This window comes from Amblyomma maculatum, unplaced genomic scaffold (genome assembly GCF_055883805.1).
Source record: "Amblyomma maculatum isolate TAMU_Amacu unplaced genomic scaffold, ASM5588380v1 scaffold_40, whole genome shotgun sequence".
In the NCBI taxonomy this organism is placed as follows: Eukaryota; Metazoa; Arthropoda; class Arachnida; order Ixodida; family Ixodidae; genus Amblyomma; species Amblyomma maculatum.
The window spans coordinates 87,820-110,174 of record NW_028146765.1 but is presented as its reverse complement, the minus strand read 5'-3'; the positions used below and the strand labels follow the sequence as shown (position 1 = coordinate 110,174).

At 45.0% G+C, this 22,355-nt stretch overlaps 1 protein-coding gene across 7 annotated transcripts in view; it reads left to right on the top strand.

The window, feature by feature from the left end:
• The first annotated feature begins 9,270 nt into the window (after positions 1-9,270).
• Positions 9,271-22,355, top strand: part of LOC146170810 (uncharacterized) — a 37,318-nt gene continuing 24,233 nt past the window's right edge. The window contains exons 1-4 of one of the 7 annotated variants that reach the window (XM_084586759.1): positions 9,271-9,472; positions 13,062-13,127; positions 18,409-18,478; positions 18,860-18,993. In XM_084586759.1, the coding sequence (XP_084442885.1) occupies positions 9,382-9,472; positions 13,062-13,127; positions 18,409-18,478; positions 18,860-18,993 (361 nt within the window). In that variant the 5' untranslated portion in view covers positions 9,271-9,381. Of the gene's footprint in view, positions 9,473-12,985; positions 13,128-13,925; positions 14,465-17,524; positions 18,479-18,859; positions 18,994-22,355 lie in introns of those variants that run through there. The other 6 variants (XM_084586758.1, XM_084586761.1, XM_084586763.1 and 3 more) reach the window with 6 other exon arrangements.

Genomic DNA, 22,355 nt, shown 5'->3' with positions numbered 1-22,355 from the left:
ATGCCCGTTGCAGATCCCTAGGTAGTCGAAATGACTCCTGAGCCCTCCAGAATGGCACATCTTTTCAGTTCCAGCTCCGCCTTTCTCCATTACCTTACGGAGCGGTCAGGTATCCACAGAGAACTCTAGATATACTTCGTTTTTCCTTTCCTCTAAAGCAATTTCAAATTTAAATAACTTAACGTGGACTGGCATCGCGCTGCACAAGGAAAGGTTTGAGCTTCATATCGGGATGTGGAATCAGCGGTCGGGTTCTAGGGTGGGTGCTGATGGTGTCATAACAACACACTGTAATATCAGTATGGGTTAAATATCATCAGGTTGTTGAAAATATTCCGTACCCATCCACTATGGCCCTTTTTCCACTCCCTCTTTCCTCCCTTTCCTTACGGCGTGGTGAAGTGTCCGCCTTGAAGTGGGACATATACTGCGTCTTTCCTTTTGCCTACCCCAAATCACAATTTTATCAATAAACACAGAACCCGGGCCTGTTTCGTACACAAGTCTGTGTTCCTATTTGTTACAGCAAGAAATGAAGCATTGCAATAAACATGGAAACTCTCATTGTGTTCTATATCAATAGGGCTATTGCCCGACACAAGGTTCAGCAGCACTGAACCACATTTCACTTTTTTAGTGCATATTTTACGCCAACAGCATACAGCTTGTTCGCCAAAGGAGCCATATTCGTCGCAAACTGAGGAAAGCGTCTAAAAAAATACGCACTTGATTCCGGATTAAAAGCTTAATGAAACCGTACTTTCTGAAGCGTTGAGCTTCCCATGCAACATTCATCATCTTGTTGGAATCTTTTTGTAGCGGTAAAAACACGGACACAAAGAATACGAAACACAAGGGACACCCGCTAGCGGGTGTCCCTTGTGTTTCGTGTTCTTTGTGTTCGTGTTTTTACCGCTACAAAATGATTCCAACAAGAAATTACCAACTAGCCCAACTTGACGTTTTAACGAAGATTCATCATCTGTTTAAGATGGAGGCTAGTTCATGACAGGCAGTCAAACAGATGACATATTCGCCTCTGACAAGTGTAAATATCTGCATAAAAGTGCCAGCAGAGAAGTATGATACATCGCCTTCTTTACCCCCAAAACGAACTGAAAGAAACAAAAAGCACATTTGTATTTAGATGAAAGTTATATAGGCGCTTCAAGCCTCATCTCAAGGCGAAGCAGGAGCAGCGTGGCTTTTTGGGCTTGTTGGTACATAGTTATAATACACTATAGCGCAGCAAAAGGCGAGGACACAAGAGATGAGAGACGAACACCACGAGCGCTCGTGGTGTTCGTCTCTCATCTCTTGTGTCCTCGCCTTTTGCTGCGCTATAATGTAATTGAAGCATGAGCTTCGCCCAGACGTTTTGAGTAACAAAATGTGCGTTGTATAAATCTGGTTTCTGTACCCACAGTTTTCTAATAAGCGATTTATTGTCGTGAAGAGGATAATCAGCGTAATAGCAGGAAGAAGTAAGAGTCCTTAGCAGTCATAGAGGGCAAAGTCGGTTGTCCTTGTATGAGAGGCGTTTTTTACTTCGGGCTCAGTATGCAGGAGGTGGGCGGTAAACTCAAGGCAAGAATGGGACATTATATTATCTGGCTTCTTTTTTCCAGGGTGTAACAATATTGTCACGTGCTTCTGGGCGTCAGGAAAGGAAGAAGAGGCTAGAGAGAAGACGAAGAAACGGAAGACACAGTGGTGTGTGCTGGTGTTCCTTGCGTGACTCGCAGTGTTTTAGACTACCAATAAACACCCCCGTTACGTACTGAGTACGTAACAGTTGTGGTGGAGGTGCGGGGTGGATCAACACGGATCCCCGTTGTCTTCGACGAAGCCGCCGGCTCGCTGGTTTGCCACCCCTACCACCTAACATGGCTCAAGACGGCGAAGCTGACCGAACAACACCTGCGGTGAGCAACTGGCAGCACTACCGCGAGCCGCGCACATTTGGTGGAAAACCTGACGAGGACGTCGACCAGTCCAACTACGAGCGGGTGAGCCGGTACAATCGTTGGGACGCGACCGTTAAACTAGCGAACGTAGTGTTCTTCTTGGAAGGCACTGCCCTAGTTTGGTTTGATAACCATGAAGACTAACTTACCAGCTGGGATTGTTTCACAGAAGAGATAAAGGACTGCTTTGGCGACGGATCCGCGAAGAAGAAACGCGCAGAACAAACTTTGATGCAGCGGGCCCAGGTACCTGGCGAGACATACACCGCATATATCGAGGATATTGTGAAATTGTGCAAGGTGGTAAACTCTCGGATATCCGAGAAAGATAAAGTGGGGCACTTGCTTAAAGGTATCGCTGTAGATGTCTATAATTTTCTTATCAGCAAAGAAAATTTGAACTCTACAGCTGACTTCATCAGGCACTGCCGCATATCCACTTCCACGTATTGACGATGCAATCGACTGTCTTCATTCGGCGTCATACTTCTCCTCGGTAGACTTGAGATCGGGGTACTGGCAGATACCGATGAACCCAAGTGACAAAGAAAAGACGGCATTTGTGACCCCCAATGGTCTCTATGAGTTCAACGTAATGCCCTTTGGATTGTGCAATCCGCCTGCCACGTTCGAACGATTCATGGACACCATTCTGCGTGGACTCAAGTGGAAAATTTGTTTGTGCTATTTGGACGACATTGTGATCTTCGGCAAGACCTTTCAGGAACACAATAGCCGCCTCGCCATCGTTCTCGATTGCATTGAGAGAGCAGGCCTCGTCCTCAACTCTAAGAAGTGCCACTTTGGCGAACGCCAAACAATTGTTCTTGGTTACTTGGTCGATAAGGATGGTGTTCGGCCGGATCCTCAGAAGATTGCGGCTGTAACCAGCTTTACAGCACCGAAATCAGTGAAGCAGCTTCGGAGCGTTTTAGGACTATGCTCCTATTTTCGTCGTTTTGTGCCCAGATTCGCTGACATCGCAAACCCGCTCACGTGCCTTGTGCACAAAGATGCACCGTTCAATTGGACTACTGACTGCGACTCTACCTTCCGCCACCTCAAATTCCTTCTGACATCAGGACCTATCCTACGTCACTTCTGTCCTTCTGCCCCCATCGAGGTTCACACCGACGCTAGTGGCGTAGGCGTTGGTGCTGTGCTCATCCAGCGTCATGGCACCGATCAGCACGTGATAGCTTATGCTAGTCGTTCGCTGAGCAAGGCGGAGCGCAACTACATCGTTACTGAACAAGAGTGCCTCGCAGTGGTTTTTGCGGTGCAACGATTCCGTTCCTACCTATTGGAAATGTTTTTACCATCGTCACTGACCACCATTCGCTCTGTTGGCTCGTAAATCTTCGTGACCCTTGCTGCCGGCTCGCTCGATGGGCATTGCGGTTGCAAGAATTTAACTTCACTGTGGCATACAAAAGCGGCCGCCAACATGCTGACGCTGACTGTCTGTCACGCTTGCCGCTTTCATCAACTGGTAGTGATGATGACAACTTTGATGACTACCTGGCGCCTATCTCGGCAACGTTTCCTGACCCTCAACTGTTCCAGACAGAACAACGCAACGATCAGACTTTGGCGCCGCTCTTCTCTGCCGCTCATGATTCAAGAGATGCGCGTTTCTGCGTTCGTGCCGGCCTACTTTACAAGAAGAATTTCCACCCTGGAGGTGCACGTTTTCTCCTCGTCGTGCCGGAAAACCTCCGCATTCCCGTTCTTGAAATGATGCACGACGATACCACGTCGGGCCACTTGGGTGTCGCCCGGACCCTTCATCGCACACAGGAACGCTTTTACTGGCCGAAAATGCGTCAAGTCCTTCAGCGCTATGTAGCCAGTTGTGTCAAGTGCCAGCAGTACAAGCTCCCTACTTCCCGTCCACCTGGACCGCTGCACCCTATTGCGCCTCCGACCACACCCTTTGAGCAGGTGGGCATCGACCTCTTGGGTCCTTTTCCGCGATCTTCTAACGGTAACCGGTAAATAGTGGTTTGTGTTGACCATCTCACTCGATATTCAGAAGCAGCCGCAATACCCTCAGCCACTGCTTACGAAGTATCCCTATTTCTTCTGCGATTTCTCGTCCTGCGCCATGGCCCTCCTCGAGTTCTGATCAGTGACCGTGGGCGCCAATTTACTGCTGAAGTTATTGAAGAACTGCTTCGTCTATGCACCTGCGATTACCGTCATACAACACCGTATCACCCGCAATCGAATGGACTTGTTGAACGGACCAACCGGACTCTGACCACTATGTTGGCGATGTACGTGGACTCTGATCACAAGAACTGGGATGAAATCCTCCCTTTTATTACATTCGCTTATAACACTGCACAGCATGAGACGACTGGCTACAGTCCGTTTTACCTCCTGTATGCTCGAGTTCCCCGCAGCAGTCTTGATACCATCCTTCCTTTCTCCCTCCACAACGAGCCTTCTATTGCCACTACTTTATGTCGAGCCGAAGAAGCTCGCCGCATTGCCCGCCTCCGCATCCTAGACTCACAGGAACGTTCGAAGGAGCGTTATGACAACCGACGCCCACATGTCTCTTATGTGCCCGGTGATTTAGTGTTGCTGTGGACGCCGCTGCGCAAGCGTGGTTTAGCCCAAAAGCTGCTGTTTCGTTATAGCGGCCCTTTTGTTATTTTGGAGCGCCTGAGTGACGTGAACTACGTAATTTCACGCCGCACCGAAAGTGGCCGATGCTCACGCCGGACCCAGGTGGTGCATGTCGATCGACTAAAAAGGTTCCATCCCCGGCACCTTTCTTAAACTGCTTGTCCTGGGGCTTCGTCTGCGAGGGGGGAAGTGTCACGTGCTTCTGGGCGTCAGGAAAGGAAGAAGAGGCTAGAGAGAAGACGAAGAAACGGAAGACACAGTGGTGTGTGTTGGTGTTCCTTGCGTGACTCGCAGCGTTTTAGACTACCAATAAACACCCCCGTTACGTACTGAGTACGTAACAATATATTAGCAGAAGCTCAACATTCTATTTTGAATATGGTGCCCAATCATTATGATTAGTGGATATTGAATATTATCAAATGGCAAAATACTGCAACATTTTTTTATGATGTTTACATAAAACACAGGAGAGATAAGAGTCGTACAGAAAGAACCAGGCGTTTGTGCACTAGCGGAACATGCAGTATTGTGACCTATGTTTTTGTGTCTCACGTTTCTTTGGGCAATGGCCAGTACTATTCGGCACATAATTTTTAAGAATCCATAAGGCAGGCCATTCAACACAAATTGACAAAAATTGTCGACAGGCGTAGAAATGAGAAATGCTCAATACGATATAGCTGAAGGAAGGTTGAGCTAATGTTTGGCAAAAATGAAAGCGAAGCGTAAAAGCCAAACATCAGGGAACTGCTTTGCAAGCATGGGTACAAACTAGGACGATTGCAAGCATCTGTGAAGTTCTGTCCGTATACCCCGTTTTATGTACCTTTAAGCAACATGTTTCGAATAAATTCTTCTTCATCTTCTCTAAGATAACATATATAGCAAAACATCGACAGAGATAGCTGTAGTTCACAGAAAGCCGCCAGTACAATAAGTAGAGAACATAGTACTATTAGCAGTATAAATTGCCCCATATCAAATAGCTTTTTCCGTGCACAATGGCGGTGTGACTCCTGGTGGAGTAAGCAGCAGCGGCAGTATTCGTGTTATATTTCTGTAGCTAACAATCCCATGATTAGCTGGACTCAGCACACAACGACGAAGCACAAGAACAAGAAGGGCGACAGGAAGAAGTTCTGATGGGATCAAACCAAGCGTGGAATATAACCAACTAACGCAATAAAAGATATTGTACAATCGCGGCAACTTTTGACATTTGAGCTCTAAAGCAGGGATGCTACTTTTACAAAGAGGTCAAATATTTAAATACCAAAATTAAATGTTTAAAGAAGCACAGCCTGTTTGGCTGCAGCGGAGGTAATATAAAGTCTCGTTTTTCATTTTCTCATTAGCCTGTATTTTTACCCTATGCGAATAAACTATATTATTGCACTGCAATGCCGTGTCAAGAAAAACAGGAATAAATGATTAGTGCCGGTCTATTAGAAAGTTATCTCGGCTGCCAAGAGGCACAACATAAGTAGGCTTCCCATCACGGAAATCGGAGCTTCTTCCTTTAATGTTGATTTCTTTTAATAAATTGCCGGCCCGCTATGTTATTCGCTTCAGAAGAACGATTAGCCTCTAAATCCTTATTCACACTTGGCTAACAGTTAGACTACGTAATTACGCTGCAGACAAATGTTTTGCCCGGATATTTTGCGACAAAAGATAGCCTACATTGTAGTGCGAAGGAACCGGCGTGTAAAGTGTACGCTATAATATTGATCCATTTCCGAATTATTAACGGCGCCCGCGCAAACTGAACAGGCGATTTTCAGGATGCCTTAAGCACGGCCTGCAACCAAGTTTTTTTTGGGATTTTCGACGTCGTCGACGATGGTAGAGCATTTTTTTCCTCCGCCAGAGAGGGCGTTTTCGGGAAAACCCCGTGTTCTTGTGGAGCAGAAAAAAAAAAGCCGACGCTGCGCAGGTGCTGGAAAATGGCAGAGACGGAAGACCAATGAGAACCGGAGCGGTCGTCAACTGTTTTTGGGCGGACCCACGCCGTTCGAGGGAGTCGCGCCAGCCGTTCGCTTCCCCTTGTGATACATTAAACATTTAAACATTGTCTACCATCGCGCGCCTCGTGCATGGCGAGGGAAAGCAACCCGCTTGGAGCTACTGACCACTACACCGGCACTGAAGTAGTCGCGCTCCCACCGTGTATCATCGGCGAGGGCTCCTCTACCCTGTTTTCTTGCTAAATGCCTCTCGAATGCAGCTGATGAATACTATAGTAAATTAGCTCTAGAATAAAAAGCACTAAATGGTAATTGCAGATAGGAGCACCCCTATGAAAGGCACCCGCCCCGAAGAACAGTGCATGTCAGTTGCGAGCTCTGATCGCTGTCGACGGGGACAACTTATTGCATTTTCAAATCACAGTCGTACCAAGCTTGTGGCAGCAGAAAGAACTTGCTTATGGAGGGCATGGACATCCAGGAAAAAGGAAAATACTGATGCTTCACGTCGGGCCACAGGAGTAATTATAACTCACCTAAACAATCAGAGTTTCCGCGGAAGATGTACGCACAAAAAGTATATATTTTAAAAGCAGATCTTCAGGAACTATAAGGTTTGTTGTGCTGGCAAGGTTTAGGTTAAAAATTGTTCTGCGGCGAGACCCTTGTACTTTCTCAGCTATCGCTAATTTTAAGCGTTTTTTTTTCTTCGCTACTTGATTCCGTTTCTTCTTTATGATTCGGCTAATACCGGGCCGGAGAATTCTATATTCACAATACCTCACATCTCCGAGCACTTCGACATGTTGCACGGTGCCACCATAATTGTCCAGCATGAAGTCCAGCTCGCAATCAGTCTTGCCATCTGAGCTCTACCACATGCTCTAGCATGCATGCAGTGCTGCGCTATCCTTTATGGATGAATATATCGTATGTATGTGGTATTTGGACCGTTGTTTTCTATACGCCAGCCGATAATGTCATTACAATAATCTGAAATTAACGTGTGGATGACAACGGCCGGTCAGGAACTGAGGCTAAAACAGGACGACTGAAAAGAATTACATCTGGTCGTGCGCTCCTGGAGCCATCCGTAGCTGGGCCATAAATATAACACCGAACTCTAATCGCCAATGCAATACTTCAGCATGAATATATTCTCCTAAAGTGGACTAAAACTTTGTTGCACCTAATGGAGGACCACATTCTGCCTAAATGAAGAAAAAAAACTTCAGGCGATTGTGTAACCCTGCTAAACCTGAGTAACCAAAATGAAAGCGGCGGCACGTTTCGCTCGACCCGCTTTTCTTCTTTTCTTTGCGGAGGCCTCTCTGCCAGCTCAGTGGATGATCGGATTTGGCCTGTCATCTTCTCAACCCCTGAGACGCAGGCTGTTTACGTGCTGTGTCACCGGTATCATGCATGTCGACTGCTGCCGTTAAATGGTTGAGAGCTGTGGCGATCCTTTGGCACCGGCTAAGAGGCAGCATTGACTATCAGACAGAGCGAGCGCCACGGATCTAGTGTAGCTGCAATTAAGAGACGTCACGGTACGTTACTAGGCAGAGCCTAGCGAACGGCTATTATGGATTTGGCAGCGGCGCGCGGCGGCTGAGTGACAACATAGCTCACACCTGGTTTCTCCTAATTTGAAGTTGAAACACAGCCCCAAGGCGCCCACGCGGAAGGAGCCACGGAGGGGAGTAATAAATTAATAGAATTAGAATTCTGTACTTACCTACAAACACATTGAATTCGAAGTTTTTTTAATTACTTCGCTTACTGATGTCTACGAATAGGCGTACTTTGAAACTCTCCGCGCTTATCTCGGAGGACCTATGCATCTGTGACATATCGAAGACCCGGGTCAAAGAGGCAAGAAGGACGTTTGAGTGGGTGTAGGATGATAAATGACCTTTTTCTGCACCTCTGCTGTTAGAAATTGTTTCATGTGTAGTATATGCTCAGGGTTTGCTTTACTGGTCTTTGACTGTCGTTGCATAGCTCCTACTTGCTTGTCTCTCATCTTGATGATAATCCTGAAAGCATCAAGAGTATTGGAAATCCCTTAATTTAAGAGCTATGCTTTTGTGTGACTGTTACAGAAGGTTGATTTGACGGCTCACTAGATGGAGCGATAATGCCAAATAAATTTTGTCCTTGCCGTAAAGTACTAGGTAATATTAATTCATAGAAAGCATTCGAATGCATTACGCAATTCCAGTAAAGGTTGGTGTATGCATGGTTGTGGCAAAAGTATCTACACAGGAGCCCGGAAATTAGGAGACTGACACAAAATTTAGCATGCCTGATGCGGAGCCATAACGCGAGCTAATTGCATTTTAAAGGTTTGTTTTCATATGTCCTTTAACTACATAAAGTTGTGAAGGACCCTTACGCATGCTGAAAGTGGAATTGTGATTTGTAAATTTTACGTTTTGAAGCTATGCCCATGCTTTCGTAGATATTAAGAATGTTAATTTGTTGCAATGCCTTACCGGGAACGTATTTCTCTATCCATATCACCAAGTCACAGCGCAGTGGAGTCTGTTTTTGCACTATAGTTTCCCAGATGGTCTGTTATGTTTTGTGCTTTATAAAACCGCTCGTGGGCTGATATCTCAGGTGGTCTAGGCGGATGAGGGCGGTATCCGAAACAAGTCTGGAGCACTGATAACGGCGGTACAATTCGTGTGTCACGAACTGCTATAGGACTGCGTGTACAATTTTTGGCAATCCCAAAGCTCGCTTCATAGTTTTTGCTGCTGAGGGGCGACCGAACAGGCATTCTGACGTAGCAAGGAAACATGTCCATCAAAGGATTTGTCGGCTTTAATCGGACGGCGTTGGTCGCTGCAATGGTGCTGAGTATTTATGCCGTCAGCGCATTTCAAGAAGGTGAGTGCTTGCAAGAGACAGCTGAAAGATGGCTATTTATTGCAGTTGTGTTCATGATAGAGCTTAGGGCTTGAACGGCACAAAACATTCGCAAGGGTTTGAGAATTGGGTCGTCAAAAACAGCGAAAAATACTGACGATGGCAACACTAAGCAAAAGAGAATATCGCATCAAAAGCATATTCAGAAAGTTGATTTCGTCTTGGCATGTTCCGAACAGCCTATATACACGCAAACACAGGAAGCCAGAAACACAAACACATGCCTAAACATGCACACACGGCTAGATAAAACACGAAAATGAGTACCAAGATACTTCGTTGGTCGAGTTGGTAAACATCCACTGGTAATAAAAACAGCGCCAACAGGAAGAACGAAAATGTAGTGCTTCAAGCTATTGTCCAAAAGGCAAACGTTAATACTTCTGTTCCCAATCAAAGTTTTCTTTATTATGTCTAGTTGTAGTTTCATGTTGGACAATAAGGATGAAGGCTTTCCGTGGCGGAGGAATAATACATTTGTGTGTGTGTGTGTGTGTGTGTGTGTGTGTGTGTGTGTGTGTGTGTGTGTGTGTGTGTGTGTGTGTGTGTGTGTGTGTGTGTGTGTGTGTGTGTGTGTGTGTGTGTGTGTGTGTGTGTGTGTGTGTGTGTGTGTGTGTGTGTGTGTGTGTGTGTGTGTGTGTGTGTGTGTGTGTGTGTGTGTGTGTGTGTGTGTGTGTGTGTGTGTGTGTGTGTGTGTGTGTCCAGTAATATGTGACTATATATAGTCTAGTCCATAACCCCACTTAGCGGAATGGCATGATTGGACCTCTTGACACTTTCTTCGGGGTAGAAGAAAAAAATCTTAATCAGCACTGCCTGAGAACCGCTTCTCAGCTTATCTTCAAGAATTCAAAAAAGAAATTGGACATCTGCGAAATATGAAGAGATAAAGAGCCACGCGATCTCTCTGGTGCTTAATGCGCGAATTTGTGTCCGTGATGAGAAACCAGTTGGCGGCAACGTTAGCAAGAGATGTTTATGCCAACGGGAAAAGAGCGCCCGCCGTTCTTGGCTGCGCTGAGAAAAGCCGTATAAAAGAAATACTCACAAGCATCTCGGAATTCCAGACTCTTCCGCGCAAGGTGCACTGATAATGATGTCCTCAATGCGTCTCGGGAAAGAGCCAAGGGATGGCTTAGTCCTATCGGCTTTCAACTAAAAGACGTCAGAACATTTTGCCTCAGCAATATGTGTTAGGTAGTTATGAGGTAATTTGTCAGTGGTGTCTCTTCCTGGATGGGCAGATTTGTGACCTTGAAGGGAGCTAATCTTTTGTTTCTTGGTGTATATTACAGAAAACGCTCCATAAGGAAGGGAAAATTATCAAGAAGGATTCGCGCAGCGCAAGGCGTGTGCAGTTATGTCCAGAATATAAAAAATAGGCGCAGAAGAAAGACATATACAAAAAAGAACGGTAAACAGTTATTTGTGACATATTATGAAAGCGCAGATAACGTTTGCCAGGATACCTGACCGTGCACAGACTAATCGTCGGATTGTGTGTTATCGCGAGACCTTACGGCATAGCGGCGTTGGTAGGAATTGCCAACTCGGGCTACAGCTTTCAGGTTGAATAGTTTCATTGTAATCCACCCTCTCAAGTCCCTAGATACCGAGTTAAACAAACGCAAAATAGGCCGTTTCTGCGGCTTCGCTTAAGAGGGTATTTATTTCTACTTCTGACTGTCACTGAAAAACTGAATTATAGCACTACTGTATGCTCATGAGTACGCCTATTTGGGGGATAATATTCCTAACATTATTACTCATTACGCGAATAGCAGCGAGAATAAACGCAAACGAATATCCGCACGGCAGCTGGAAACGGGAGCCATTAACGCTGTCTTTAAATTCGGGGATTGGGTCAGCCCACTTGATTTCGTCACGTTTATAAGCTTCCCGAATAATGTTTATCATTCACTTAATTGGCCGTACTATGTGCGTTGATTATTTAAAATTGTCAAAGCGATTTCTTCAATTATAATGAAGTTCCGAAGATAGCTTCGGATCCTGTCAAAAGCAGCAAACGTTAAGCAGCTGTCTTAAATTGATAATCATTTATATCAACAATTTTAGAAAATAGGACCGGTATACTAATATTATTTTATATGTTTATTTTTTAACACATCATGTCACTTGTTTTAGCAGTGCTCCACAGATGATGCACTGAGTGTCCAAACACTTTTTTCTGTAAAGGGAGATTTCAATTATTGCGCTTATATAGGAGCGGGGTATAAGTTAAAAGAAGCCCCATTCTTTGTATAAAATCGTATCGGGTAGCGTTCTGGATGAATTAAACGTTCAAATCATTGACTGCTCATGTGTGTCTATAAAATAATTCTTTATTCGTCCTGGAAAATACATCGAGGATCACCAGAAGTGTATTCACTGGAGGAGACTCTAACCGTGCGAACGTGCCGTTGCTCTAGCTCACAACGGTGAGCGACTTATGACGAATTAATCATGGCGGTTGCAAAGATGGTGTATATATACTGCTTACTCGTGACTTCGAAAAAAAGAAACTAAATTGCTATAGAGAAAAAATCAATTAAATATTGTGAAGCTTCAATAAAACGGAAGGGAATAACAGAGTGCCAGTGTTGGCTTCCTTTTTTGTCCCTCGTTTTTGCGCTGTTATTCTTTTCATTTTGAAGCATGTTTAAATTCCTTGAAAAATTTGTAAGCGTTATAATGGCTTTTAAATGAAAGTGATTAAGTATTTCGTCAAAACAGAGATGCCTATGTTTGGACTGCTCAAAGAAATTTGAACCGTTATCTCGATTGATCGTGGGAAGGTATTCATAGGTAGTCTGAGCTGAGCAGTACGATTGGATTTTGTATCGCCTAGATCCCACAGTAACCGCGTCGCTATGACAGCCGTCGTGTGCCATATTGCCATGGCATCAGTGCTGACATAATAATACTTTCGAATATATGCATGGACTTGAGAATTTATAATCACGGCTTAGTTTACACGGCTTCGTGAAAGAGGAAGCTTAAGAAATGTTGCCGCTTATTCACCTGCAACGACTCTTAAATGAATGTGTATGGACAGCTGGTTGTGTTGTTTAGTGCCGCTGACCCAAAGAGGGAACGTGCCCTCAAACATCGCTTTCCCTTTTGTCGGCAAAAAGTGGTAGGCATTGACGAATAGCATCGCTTATGTATTACTTTGTTAGTTCATACCAAAAAAAATCACATATTTCTAGCAAGCAGCGGCGCTATTAAAGGTACGAAAAAATCGGAAGCTACGTTACCTGACGAAAACCCTTTCACCTTGCCTGCGTAAATCCCCTCCAAACGAAAATTTGTTTTGGTAAGCCGCTGTTAGACATTCTTATCGGGAAAATCAAATACCTTCCTCTGCGTACCTTTCGCATGCTCTTAATCCTTAAAAACAGCAATCATGTTTGGAAACATTCAGAGCTTATTGACGCGTAGATCACAAAGTATTGCTTCTTGCTTTTACCGAAGGCACTACCGAGCTGACCGAATGCACGCCACAAGAAATTGCCCGCTGCTACTCACAGTACGTCACTAATTTCTACAGCTACTCGCCCCCTTACGACAGCAGTGATAAAACATTCAGCGAAGACACCTACAACCAGGTCTGCAGGTAAGTTTCCTTTCACTTTGGCCTCAGGCACAGCCTTGGCACAAAAACTGTTTGGAAAAGAAACACTTTCGCCTCTTTCCTGTAAAACCGCGTAGCTCAAAGAATAGGAACGATGACGCAAAGCGTATTGCATATTGCGTCTATTCACCTAATCTTTCACAATGAGTAATAAAAAATTATAACACAAACCCCAAACTTTTTTTTGCTTTAAAGGTCACCAATGATAGGCTTCAGAAAGCAGGTAAGGGTTTTATTACATGAAGGCTGTTAGAAATCTTTTGCCTGAATTATGCCTTGTATAGAAGGCGAATCAGCTAAATAATTTATTAAAACCAAAGTGCTCGCGGGTGATTAATTACAGAAGTAAAATTTGTTCCAGATGTTCCCGCCAGCAGCGATGCATTATTATTCCGCATCGTTACAGAGCATTGACGGCAGTTTTGGACGAAACAAAGCCCGCTTTCATTTCTTAGATCTTTACCCCTTGCTCTTATATGAGCGCTTTATCTTGGTATCACTAAGTATTTTAATTAAAACAAAGAAAGCCACTTTAATATTTTTCAGACTGAACCGAATGGCTTGTTGTGTGGAGCCATAGGGGACCGCAGAACGAAATTCTCCTTCGAAGATGCACATTATTCCAGGAGTTGATAATAACTGACATTGCGAGTGGGGACTATTAAGATTCCGGCATGAAATAGATGATGGTGTACTAAAATGTACATAGTTTTTACAATTATTACCGCCAGGCTGCCTAATATTATTATTTATATTACATGTTATGTGGTTACTTACTTCCTTGCTATACCAATCAGTGATCTTCAGTGAAATAAACATTAACGCGCGGACTGGCCTCATGATAACCAACATCTTATCCTAAAGGGATAGATTGCTTTTTCACAGTGAAGGAACTCCTCAGACGCCATCTGCACTGTTGTATAAATAGCGAACTGGCTCCTGCTGAAGAAGAGATACACTTTATTCAGCAATATGAAAGATGCTAATTTCACCTGAAAAAAACAATACAAAACAAAATGTCCCAACCTGCGATAAATATGGGAGTTCTCTACGGGCTACCATGAGCACTATATGAGACGGAACAAAGCCGTGGTATTCATGTATTGATTGCGCCATTATATTTCCCTACCAGGATATAATATCCAAGCATGATTCTCAAATTTATGTTAGAAATGAGCACAACGTTCTCAATTTTGTGCTAAATATTGTTCCCTATATGACAGCACATAATCGATTACAGGGCTGGTGAAACATGTTCAGACCCCAGAGTCTGCTTTCGACTGTTGTGACCTCGCATTTGTGGCGCCTCTCAGGGAATGGTAGGTATAATAAACAGTGGGGAGCCTTTTCACCATCTAGAGACATTGACCGTCGGTGCGAGGGGGGCAACAGCTTCTGCACTGCCATACTTAAAAGCCGACCATGCAGGCAGAGCATTCTGAACACTCTTGAACAAGACCTGAGAATTGATATTCATTAATTTTTTTTAAACGCTATTAGTGTCCGAAGGCATTAAAGGGGGGCGTGGGAAGAAATTCATTGCATAACACAGCCGAGCAAGAGAAAACGAAAAAAAGTAACATGTATTTAGAGAGAGATGTATAGCAGCCTTAGGAATTGAAGTCTGTAAAAACCACATAGAGCATTTCATCACTTCCCGTAATATCCATAACTTTAATACTTCCAAATCGAGGTTGAAATGTGCGTGATGTCAAAGTGACTCTCCTCCCGTACGACAGGTTATAAGCCCGGTGAGCGAGGCCCACATGCGTTAGCGCTTTCCATAGTATTATGGAGATCACTGTTCGTGTTCCCCCAAAATGGGGCTCCCCTAGGGAAAATTTAACGCGCCATATCGGGTGAGCATCCACGACATTGGCTACTGGAAGGCTAAAATGAACGCGTGCACAATTCATGAAACAGAGAGAAAGGGGGAACAGGCGCTTGCGCGTTATTTGTTCGATTATGTGGCGCTCCGAAAGGGCGTTGTACCACGAGCGCTCAATGAAAATCCACTTGCCCTATTGAGTAGCCGTCGGTGCCCAGAAGCCCCACTTAAGCTCTCGCCCAGCTCTATTATGTCACAGCCATCTAAAGGTAGGCTCAAAAAACCAGGAGCTTGCTAGACTCTCTCACTCTGTGATGAATAGTTTGTTTGGAGTTCAGGACATTTAACTTAAATATAAGCCGCATGAATGTCGTAATATTCGAGCATGCAGGGACAACACAAGTTTTTTGCGAAGAACATGAAACAGAATCATGCACTCTCCGGGTTTAGCTTAATAAGGAGGTTTGCGGTAGATTGTTGTTTGCCCCAAACTGGGACTATCAGAGTTAAATCTAGGTCAGGGTGAATGCTCAAATGATTTGGTTTATCATGATGGAAATGCAGCGCTTTGAAGACGAGAACAAAACAACGGGCGGACAACACGGTCGTTAAATTTCAACCAATTTTATCCACTGCAAGTGCAGGTTTTTATGGATCATAGATGAATATACTTCCAGCATGCTATCGGTTAGCATGTCACCACATATCGCAAAACATAGCCTCTGATGTTATTAAGTCCATCTCCTTCTTTGTAAGAAATATCAATGCCTCGCTTACGTATTGATATTTAAGTCTTTTATTTTGCCATCTTCTACGATATAGCGTGTTAACTCTTCTTTATTTGTGCTGGTTATTTTGCAGTCACTGCAAATGCGATGACATCCATATGGGTTGCATTTAGACAGTGCTCCGCAATATTGCCCTTCTTGTTCTCAACGTTTTTTATGTGTTATTAGATTCTTTCATTTAGCACCTTCCAGTCTGTCTTGTGTACACCTTACCACAATGCTTAGAATACACAGCGATTTCCGCACATTGAAAAGGTTTCTTCTTGTGGTAATTTTATGCATACCTGTTTCTTCAGACCAAACGGATTAGTCAGGCGCTGAAAACACTACTTATGTCTCAGTTCGCTGTCCCATTTTTTCAGATTATGTGAAAGCCTGTGAAGGTAGAGTGGTGCTGCTACCTTTTTGTACTTGTCTGCCAGGCTTTGAAGTGGAGACTACCTTTTGCCGAGCAGAGTTTCTGGCACTGAGACTGAGAAGTTCATTGAGTAGAAGGCTTTCCGAAGTCGCTACACTTGAGTCCAGAAACTACTATTTGCTTTATGCTCAAAAACCCTGTTTGATAAATTTTTAACCATATTTTAACGATGGTTCGCTGAAATATGCGAAATCAGCGGTTTGTTTTCTCGAGGGGCATATAGCCTCATCATGGGCTTCCTTCTTAATATAATATCAAGGAAGCGAATTTTTATGTTTGTTTGTATTTCATATATCACCTGCAGCGCATATAGACATTCTTCAAAACTGGCTGTTTTACCAAACTATGCTTGCTTCATGTTGTTTTCGGGGGTACCGACAATGATCAGACAACCAACCACGTGTCTAAAAACTTCTTCTAGATATGAACATAGTAGGCACCCTTTGAGCTTCTGATCATTTTGGAAGAGGTACACACTGATTTGTACAGGTGTCACCCGTTAATATTTAGGGGTATTATTAACGATGGGCCCTTAACGGTGCGCACATTCCCAGACACCCTTAGAGTGAGTGGGGGTAGCTGTTCCGGTCGCAAAGGAGATGCCCTCGACCTGCGTGGCAAGCTCAGCCGGAATTCAGCTACCTTGTAGTGACAGAAGGGGGTGGCCGTTTGGTGCCCAGCTGTCGCCGGCTCAAGCCAGAGTTAGGTTCGGGGTCAAAAGTAACAAACAAAACACACTTTATACACAGCAAGAGACGATACAGAGGAATACACAAACACTTGAAATGCACAGACGAGAGGTTCACAGAGTACAAACACTAAACATGCAACTACAGAGGTGTTCTGTAACACAGAGGCTATACAACACAGATGTAACACGAGAGAGTCACAAAAACAGACACCAAATTGTTCACCGGGCAATGTTGCAGTCCGACGCCTCGAGAGTCACGATGTGGCCGCCATGCAAGACGAGCGCCGCTTCCTCGCAGGTCCGTGGGCCTGCCAGCAGCGGGTGATCCCCGGGAGTCCAGTCGAAGCACTTGCGAGCACGTTGCACTGACTGACTGACTGACTGACTGACTGACTGACTGACTGACTGACTGACTGACTGACTGACTGACTGACTGACTGACTGACGGACCGACCGACCGACCGACCGACCGACTGACTGACTGACTGACTGACTGACTGACTGACTGACTGACTGACTGACTGACTGACTGACTGACTGACTGACTGACTGACGGACCGACCGACCGACCGACCGACCGACCGACCGACAGAATGACTGACTGACTGACTGACTGACTGACTGACTGACTGACTGACTGACTGACTGACTGACTGACTGACTGACTGACGGACCGACCGACCGACCGACCGACCGACCGACCGACCGACCGACCGACCGACCGACCGACAGACTGACTGACTGACTGACTGACTGACTGACTGACTGACTGACTGACTGACTGACTGACTGACTGACTGACTGACTGACTGACGGACCGACCGACCGACCGACCGACCGACCGACCGACCGACCGACCGACCGACCGACCGACCGACCGACAGACTGACTGACTGACTGACTGACAGACTGACTGACTGACTGACTGACTGACTGACTGACTGACTGACTGACTGACTGACTGACTGACTGACTGACTGACTGACTGACTGCATAAGCTGCGCGGCCTCAATAAATAGTGCGCGCCGCGTCAGTCTATTAACGTGCGCTAACGCTAGCGCGCACGCACACTTAGCCTCGCTGGTTAGAGTGCTCCCTTCTCCTCCCGTCGAGCCGCGCGTCGTCATTGGCTAGGTCCCATAGAATGTTCTGGAGTTTTCTGGCATATTCCAGACTGATGAGGCCGCGTCATCGCCGGGTGATGAAAAAGAGGGCGACGGCGACGCGTACAAAGCTACGCGCTCTCTCGCGCGTGGAAGGAGGATTTTCTCTAATTTTCCATGGCCCCGCGTGGGCCTCGCGCGGCGCCGGCTTAATAAAAATTGCGCCGATTTTGTGACAACAGGTGCCTCAAAAACTTTAGAGTGCAATGTTTTGTCAGTCGCATCACGAGGAACGTGATGGTAGTGATGGCGATCTTGGGGTACCATGTATACCGGTACATCAAATACGAAAAACGAGTAGTGTACCGTATTCCGCTAGCTTGTGGGCGGACTTATATCGATCTAACTGGCCGCTGCCTGAATGTTCGGTTACAGGAGCACGACATGTCTTTGGGAAAACCGGCTTCTTCGAATTTTGCCAAGCTCTGCATGGAATGCACGGAATGTAAGCCTCTGCTTGATAAAAATACTAGTTTGCATAGGCTTAGTGAGGTGTCAGAGGACTACCATATCTGTAAAAATCAGGCTACATGTGTCAGTGACCCATCTGTTGTCCTGCATGAACGGGAGTTTTCATATCTACACGTGCCTATGTGATTCTATTGGTTTTTTATGTACATTTGTTTGCTTTTGAGTATATATGTTCAGCCTTTCGTGATTAAAAACTTAATGGTGAGTAAGAGCTTTTTGTGTATCTTTTTTTGTTCCTTTGTTGTGTCCGCTGTTAATTTCCCAAGATGCTTTACCAACTAGCCCGAGTGTCAGTTTTCCTACGATCTTGCAAAAAAAAGGCAAGCAGGCTGTGCTATGAATTTCCTTTTTGCAGTGCCTTTAATGAGACGTCTTCATGCTATGCGGGATTCGAACGCTGTCCCCACTCCATGAAAGTCAACTTCACTCGAAGAGAGGAGGGTTACAGAGCGTTTCGTGCTTTGGCCTGCGATAGAGGAGCGTACCAAGGTAAGGCTCCATACGCAATAGACAAATTTCTAAAAGATGCTTGAAGCTTAGGAGTGTAGGTTATTCACTTGTCACCAAACAGTGCGGAAGTATTGGACAGAACAAGAGACAGCGAATATATACATTTTGCTCTGTCCAGCAGTTTTACACTCTTCCGTAAGAAAAACAAAAAAAAATTTCGTAACATGTACTGTCCAAGCACCGTCATTGCGCCGGGATGACAATACAGACGGTGATTATACTTGGTACCTAATCTTTTATGTACTCTAGGGTTCTTCTGGTGTTCCAATTAGAAGATCACTAATAGAAATGTGCGAATATCACGCTTTAGAGACCGAAACAAATAGAAATGTGCTTGATTTTCTATCAAACTAAGCACAGAACATTGACAATTAAGCAAGAACGTAACGGGTATGAAGCGAGCATTTGCAGCGGTATATGGTACTGGGTTTAAAACAGGTAAAATTCAAGTATTCATGGCAGGGCTAAAGTCATGGAGGCGAAACTGTTACTGACGAAATGCGCAAAGCAATGGTGAGGTCAGGGAACAAATAGAACCTCATTTCTGCTTCTGAAAGGGAATGGTGGTTTAGCAATAACCTTGAATATCGGCCATGCACTCGGTTTTGCCAAGCCTACATTAAATATGCCCCGTCGTCTAATCCTGAAAACAATATATACCTATAATCAGCATCAATTCTGCCACTCGAATGAATTAGGTCATGTTGCTGAACCCTCCTTTGCGCATTTAATGATCACAGCAGCATGTTGTGCTATTTCGCGGTGGGCCTTGTTTATGGAATGGTCGTCGGAAAATGCTTTTAGTGTGGCGATTCAAGTTTTGTGCGAAATTCCTAGAAACTTGAAAATGATTATATTCCCTGTCAATAATGCTAATATAGACTAGCAACCACAGTAGGACAATACGATTCATTCTCAAAAATTTTCATTAAGTGCACTTCTCTAAATATTACCGAAATTAGCTTAAACAAAACGTGCGTATAAAATTTTTCAGAATTCCGAGTTTTCTTGTTATCTTTCTCTAATGCCCAGCCAACGCCAGTCCACTTTTGAGAAACAAGCTTTTTCCGCGTTGTTAATGCATTGTTGTTTATTGCCATATCAGGAGTCGCCAGTTGTGTGCACTCGCTCAGAGAGTCGTTTTGCAATTATCAGCTCTGCCCTCATTTCCTTGAAGGTTCGCGCCAATTCTCCTCCGAAGTTAATGGCACGCCACTCACTACCAATAATATTTTCGGCATGTTGCATGTTACGGCGGTTCAGGCAAGTGCCAGGGGCACCTTATGGTTCGGTTTCACGGTTTGACTCATCGGTTTATTGGCCGAAATCGACTCGGGCTGTAACAGACGCCGCAGCGAGGGCGCTGTAAAATTTAACCCCCTCGGGTTCTTTGGCATGGCCTGAGATGACATAAAACACATACGCCTTTTTTTCGCCTCCAACGAAAAGCGGCCACCATGGTCGGAATTTGATCCCACGTTCTCGGGGTCAGTAGTGGAGTGCTCTAACCACTGAGCGAAGGGGCGGGGCATACCTTATGCCTGTTCACCTATTCAGCTTTCCAAAAATAGGAAAGCAGGACCATTGATCCCTGTGCGGAAGTGTGCAGAAGGGAGCTCTAAATCGTGTGTCTGAAATACGCAGCTAGCTGTTGCTGCATGCTGTCGAGACTCGAGTGCAAACGATCCTCAGATTGGCGGCTTAAAACTGCAAGCAAGTGATCACAACGAATACTCAGTAGCTATCGTTTTGATGGCGGTATGGATCCATTCCAAGACAGTTTTTAGGGATAATGTTCTTGAATATGCACATGGGTAAAGAATGGTGTCCCCTGGTATGCCCCGCCAGGCCAGTTTCGAAAGGGGTATCTGTCGGGTGCGCTAGCGCGCATTCGTGCACCTTAGAGTATTGCTCGTGACTGCACACTGTGCTCGTAGACCAGCCTTTCTACTATCTACAATAAGCGGTAATTTGCGCTCGTAGTAACGCAACTGCTGAAAAGTTATACAATATATCTTCTTTAAGAAGCATTTTTTTCCCCTTCTCTTTGAGAGCATGCTTGCCAGCGCAACGAAATCTGCAGTTATGCTTCTCAACCCGAAGGTTGCATTGGCATAAGCGTGCACAAAATTCAATACGGCCACTTTGTACGGTACGGTAAAGGTGCAATACATTTGTGTTTCATTAGGTACTGCCAAATGCAGGTGTTTTTCACCATAACCTGCTTATATGGCGCAAATTCCGGGTGTGGTTTGTTTTATATGTACTTTACTACGGTTGCGTTTTAATCCTGTTTATCTTCAAAATAAATTCGTACCTTTTATGCTGCAGCAAAGTATTCTGCTCAAAAGAACCTATTTTCTTCGATGTTCCAGGAACTTCCAAAAGTTATTTTCAGCAATGTGTGTAGCAACCGTCCATTTGGAGGCAGACAACCATCCTTCATGCAAAAGCTGTAAGCGCAGTAAATCATATTAGTCAAATGTGATGCTTGGGTCTCTACAGCGAGCCCTTAAGGAGCAGACATGTGCCATACAGCGAGTATCTCCAGTGCGATCAGCAGGAAGACCCATTATATGAGCCACAGCGAGTCGTAATGGCTCTATAAAACCCACCGCAGTGGCTCAGTGGCTTAGTGACTTTGGGTTCTTGGCTGCCAATGTCACAGTCAGGGCATTTAAACCCGCCTAGGGCGACCACAACTCAATAAACATGAACTGTAAAAAAAAACGTGTCCTGTGCGAAAAGCACTAGGCTTAATACCAGGTGCTCGACTACAGTGCTGACCATAGTTCACGCATCCTTTCGGACGTTAAACCATACAGGCTGGCATGCTCGCATAACTTATTTTTCATTTTACGTTTAATGTGAAGATTGTGCTTGCATAACTTATGCGGTCAGGAGGCTTCGGGCCGCTGGTGTACAAGCCAAAATGACATTTCTGCGAAGAGCTGACGTTGAACCAGCGCGCGCTTCCTACGGTTTCCTCCCCTGAGCTGAAAAGGATAGCGGTTTTTCGGGCATGCAAAACGCACACATTAGGAGAAATGTTCAGGAGGATTATGGACTCTCTCAGGAAGTCGGTCTAGAGTAATGGGTTGGCCGCTAGACGGGGGGCATGCAAATATGGTGGTTCGAGTTCTGACGTGGACGCGATTCACTTATTATAATTTTATATCTCACTTTTTAAGGACACATCCTCTGCATAGCTCGTGTTGACACATCCTGTGCACGCCACTAGTAAAACAAGTAGGTAATGCTAAGTATTGGAAAGCAGGCCTGGGCGAAACGATCTGCTTTGGTAACAGCTGCATTAAATAATTGCGCCATATATTCAGCTT